Source organism: Copidosoma floridanum, unplaced genomic scaffold, assembly GCF_036245765.1.
Source record: "Copidosoma floridanum isolate Cflo_tuat_1 unplaced genomic scaffold, Cflo_Japanese_pri ptg000035l, whole genome shotgun sequence".
Lineage (NCBI taxonomy): Eukaryota > Metazoa > Arthropoda > Insecta > Hymenoptera > Encyrtidae > Copidosoma > Copidosoma floridanum.
In genome coordinates this window covers 4668878-4673724 of record NW_028321912.1, presented here as the reverse complement: position 1 = coordinate 4673724, position 4847 = coordinate 4668878, and the positions used below count along the sequence as shown (strand labels likewise).

General features: G+C 54.7%; 1 protein-coding gene across 1 annotated transcript; it reads right to left on the bottom strand.

Moving 5' to 3' along the window:
* Positions 1-3141: 3141 nt before the first annotated feature.
* LOC149373227 (uncharacterized) lies at positions 3142-4101 on the bottom strand. Its single transcript, XM_089597784.1, has one exon. It carries the CDS (start codon positions 4099-4101, stop codon positions 3142-3144), a length of 960 nt encoding a protein of 319 aa, XP_089453910.1.
* Positions 4102-4847: the final 746 nt, after the last annotated feature.

Sequence of the window (4847 nt, the reverse complement as noted above, 5' to 3'; positions counted from 1 at the left end):
GAGGCGGCGAAACTGTAGGCGCCGGTCGCATGTTGAACTCTGGCGCCGTTGGTCGTAGTGAAGAGGCGGGTATAGCCGAGGTAGGCGTCTGTTTAGGCGTCACCTCGGTACCGGCTGCGTCGGATGGTGAGTCGGCTACTTCCATGTAGGCCGGTTTTAGGGCGTCGGTGGAGACGGTGAGATGTCTGCCGTTAACATTGACTACATATGTTCGGTCGTCTACTCGCCTGATGACCTGGTGAGGACCCGTGTATGGTGCCTGCAAAGGTTTCCGGATGGAGTCCACGCGTTTAAAGACGTGAGAGCACGTCCTGAGATCTTTGTGGAAAAACGGTGCGTTTTCCGCTGTGTGTCTGGAAGCTGGTGTTGCCTTCATCGACTGAGTCAGGCTCCGGAGTTTCTCAACGAAGGTCGTTGGGCATGCGTCAGGATGACTTTGGGTTGTAAAAAACTCTCCTGGTACCCGAAGCGTAGTGCCATACAGCATCTCGGCTGGAGATGCTTGCAGGTCTTCTTTGTAAGAGGTGCGTAAGCCAAGCAGGACCAGTGGCAGTGTCTGAGGCCATGGCTGATCTGGTCGGCACATAAGGGCCGCTTTGATTGTCCGGTGGTTGCGTTCAATCATCCCGTTCGATTGGGGATGGTACGGAGTCGTTCGGATCCTGGAGATACCCAGGAGTTTTGCAAGCTCGGTGAACAATGCTGACTCAAATTGAGCACCTTGGTCGGTAGTGATGGTGAGTGGGGTCCCGTACAGGGAAATCCACCTGTCGATGAGGGCTCTGGCCACCGTTGTTGCTTGCTGGTCAGGGATAGGAATTGCTTCTGGCCATCTGGTGAAACGATCTATGATGGTCAGGCAGTACTGGAACCCCTGACAGATGGGTAATTTGATGAGGTCGATATGGAGGTGTTCGAAGCGCGCTTCTGGCTCCTCGAAGTTCCCCAATGCTGACCGATTATGCCGATGCACCTTAGCGCGTTGACAGGCTTCACAGGTTTGCGCCCAATGAGTGATCTCCTTCCGCATCCCGGGCCAGACAAACTTGGAAGCGACGAGACGTGTCGTGGCCTTGACACTTGGGTGAGAAAGATTGTGAAGGATCTCGAATGCCTTGCGACGCAGGGCTGTAGGCAGATAAGGCCTTACTGCTCCTGTGGAAGTGTCGCAGAAGACGTTGTGGCCGTCGACGGGCAAACTCTGCAGGACCAGGCTAGTGTTTTCCTCCAGGTGCTGCAGCTCTTCGTCTGTGGCTTGGGCTATGGCGATGGTCTCTGCATCCAATTCCGTGGGCATAGAGACAGTAAAAATTCGAGAAAGCGCATCGGCGACTGGGTTGTCTTCTCCCTTAACGTAAACGAGGTTGGCGTTGTGTTGAAGGATGAAGTCCATGTGGCGCGCCTGTCTAGATGAGGCCTTGTCAGAAGGCTGTTTGGCTGCGTAAATGAGGGGCTTGTGGTCTGTGTAGACCGTAAAGTCCCTACCCTCCAGGATACGCTTGAAGTCCTTAATGGCTGAGTAGATGGCGAGGAGCTCACGGTCGTAGACGCTGTAACGTCTCTCAGTACTGGTGAGCTTCCTCGAAAAAAAGGCTAGGGGCTTCCAGTTGCCATCATCATCCTGTTGTTCTAGAGCTGCTCCAATAGCGGAGTCCGATGCGTCGGTGCGTAGAGCCAAATGAGCGCCAGCACGAAGGAAGGACGACATCGTGGCATCAACGATGGCGAGTTTGCTTGCCGTGAAAGCGGCGTCTGCTTGCGGAGTCCACGTGAGGTCGGCCTTCTTCTGCTTGGGCGGTAGCTCCTTTAAGAGATCGTTCAAAGGCGCTAGAATCCTGGCTGCCATAGGCACGCAGCGTCGGTAGTAGTTGAAAAGTCCAAGGAAACGGCGAAGCTCCGTAGAGTTTTCCGGGCGAGGAAAATCGGTGATAGCTTGGATCTTGTGCGGCGGGGGCTTGAAACCGTCCGCCGAAACCAAGAACCCCAGGTAGATTACTTGTTGATGACCTAGCACGCATTTGTCCGGGTTTATGCGCAACTTAGCCGCCCGCAGGACCTCGAACAGCTGTCGCAGATGTATGAAGTGTTGTTCGTGGTTATCGGAAGTGATAAGGATATCATCCAGGTAACCTCTTGCGAAAGGCAAGCCTCGAAGAAGATGATCTACAGTGCGTTGGAGAGATTGTGCCGCATTACGTTGACCCATCGAAGACCGGGTGAATTCGTACAACCCAAAAGGCGTGGTGACAGCTGTCTTCGGGATGTCGTCGTCTGCTATACGGATCTGGTAGAATGCCTTCCTGAGATCTACAACAGAAAAAACGTTGCCCTTGGCTTCCTGGAGCAGGTCCTCGACGATGGGCAGCGGGTAGCGGTCAGGTACGGTGCAAGCGTTGAGGCGCCTATAATCGCCTGTCACACGCCAGCTTCCGTCTTCCTTTGGCACTAGATGTAATGGGCTCGCCCACTGGCTGGACGATGGCCTGATGATATCCTGGTCGAGGAGACGTTGGAACTCCTTTTTGGCTGCTTCGAGACGTGAACCGGTGAGTCGGCGTGGTCGGTCGAAGACTGGAGGGCCAGTTGTGTGAATCTGGTGGTATACCGGCAGATCCGGCAGCTCCGCTGCCGAGCCATCTGCCTTGGTGATATCCTGGAATTCGTCCAGCAGCTGTTGGTAGCGGCGACCAAGATCGCCAGCTGGTACGTTGGAAGTGGTGACGACTGACACACTGTGAAGTGATGTCGGCAATGTGAAAGCTCTGGACGTCAGTCGAGTGGCTGCATCGACCAGCAGCTTGTTGCGCAGGTCCACCAGAAGGTCGTAGTGGGCCAGGAAGTCTGCGCCGAGAATTGGAGTCTCGACGTCCGCCACGGTGAAGGTCCACTCAAAGGCCCGACGGAGGCGTAGATCGAGCTGCAGGCTGTGCGAGCCATAGGTGGCGATGGCCGAAGCGTTGGCTGCAGAAAGTGTGAGGGGTCGGCGTTGCAGGTTGGTCTTGACCTGCGACTTGGGAAGCAGGGAGATTACCGAACCTGTGTCGACCAAGAACTTGAGTTTTGATGATCTGTCAAAGATGTGTAGACGGTTTTCCGCGGGCAGTGTCATGCCGCCCTCCACCGTCTGGACAGGAGGCGGCCTTACTGGTTTCCCGAGGACTGGGCTGGGTACGAGCAGGGCTTCTTACATCTGCTCGCACCTTCGCCGAAGTTAGCGTGGTACCAACACCAGTCGCTGGTGTCCGGACCTCTGCTGTGTGACCTGCTCCTCGACCTAGAGCGTCGTCGATTTTCCCCCTGGGACCGAGTGAGCGAAAGGAGCTGGGCCATGGAGAGACGCATAGCTGCCATCTCCGCGGATAGCGATTCCACCGTAGGCGCTTGAACTGCTGCCACTGCAGGTGGTGCCTGGTGCTGGGTTATCTGTTGGGCCAGTGGAAGTTGGTGTTGGACGGCTGCTGTGGTGGGGTAGTCTAGGATGAGCTCGTCCGCCAAAGTGGCCAGCTCGTTGAGAGGCGAGGTCTTCAGGACCCTGATGTGACGGGCAACGGAGGCTGGCAACAAGTCGAGCCACTTGACTCGAATAGCCTCGTCAGAGACTGCCGCTCCCCCCAGGGTTTTCATGTGACGGAGCAACTGCGACGGCTTTTTGTCGCCAAGCTCGAGTTGTGTGAACAGTTTATGTAGCTGCTGATCCTGTGTATCCGTCAGGCGCTTTAATATCTCCTCCTTTGGATAAACGTACTTGCCTGTATTCGGGGGGTTGAGCAAAACATCCGAGATCTCTTGGACTGTCGTGTCATCCAAAGCCGCGACGACGTAGTCGAACTTAGCTGTGTCTGCCCGGATGCCGTTATTGTTGAAGGCCGATTCAACGCGCACAAACCACACCTTGGGGTTCATTTTCCAGAAGGGCGGCAGATGTAGAGACGGCGTTTTTCTCCTGTTACGTGGGTTTGCGGCGTCTTCGTATTCCGATTCATCATCTGTGACTTGTGGAATTTGTTTGCCTGGGTCATTTCCGCTAGCACCAAGGCCATTTTTGTTGTTGAGGCCTGAGCCCGAGGCGCCTTTTGGCTCTCCGCTGTCTGCGCCTGTCATAGTGGAGCACAGAGCAAGAAAGAAAAAGTCGAGACAAGCAGAATTTTCTCTGGCACTCGCTGTATCACTTGCACTTAACTGTTGCGAGAATGAGACGGAGATAACGTATGGGCCCGCACTGTTCGCTTCTTCGAGTTAGTGGGGCGCGGACCAAAAGGAAAGACCGTTTGATGGACAAAGGCTAAGCGACGGTAGCGTGCAAGAGAGACAGAAAAAAAAAGGAAAACGCTCGAAGTATGCACTGTCTAGCACGTGGTCGATTCTCGGAAGAGAAGAAAATGCCACGTCGGGCTGATGCAATGTTATGTCGCGAGTGTGTATGGACGGCACTCGCGGGGCAGCGACGGATAAAGAGTAAAAATGTCTACGCACTCACACTGGCACCAATGTCACTGAAGGCTATTGCTGAGCCTCTTTTTCTGTCGCGCGCACTAGCTTACCTCGCGGCGTCTCCTTGTTCAAGAAGATCACGTCGGGGTCACCAATTTGGAACTAGCTGGGGAGCTATCCTTAGTTGAGGAGGCCGGAGGAGTTTGTAGGGCGAGAAATGATGACTCGCCGGAGTAATTACAAGAATAGGAACCTTTATTAGTCTCAAATGTACAAGCGACTATTGTGTCGCTGACTAGGAGCGCGTGTGTCTCGTGTAGAGGATTGTGCGTTACTAGCGAGAACACGCTAGTACGCCACACTTAGGTGGCTGAGAGAAACGTAGTAGTTGGAGTGTGCGGTGGTGGCAGCACTGC

Excerpts from the sequence above, each read along its gene's own strand:
- LOC149373227 (XM_089597784.1), bottom strand. The coding sequence starts at position 4,101 with ATGACAGGCGCAGACAGCGGAGAGCCAAAAGGCGCCTCGGGCTCAGGC.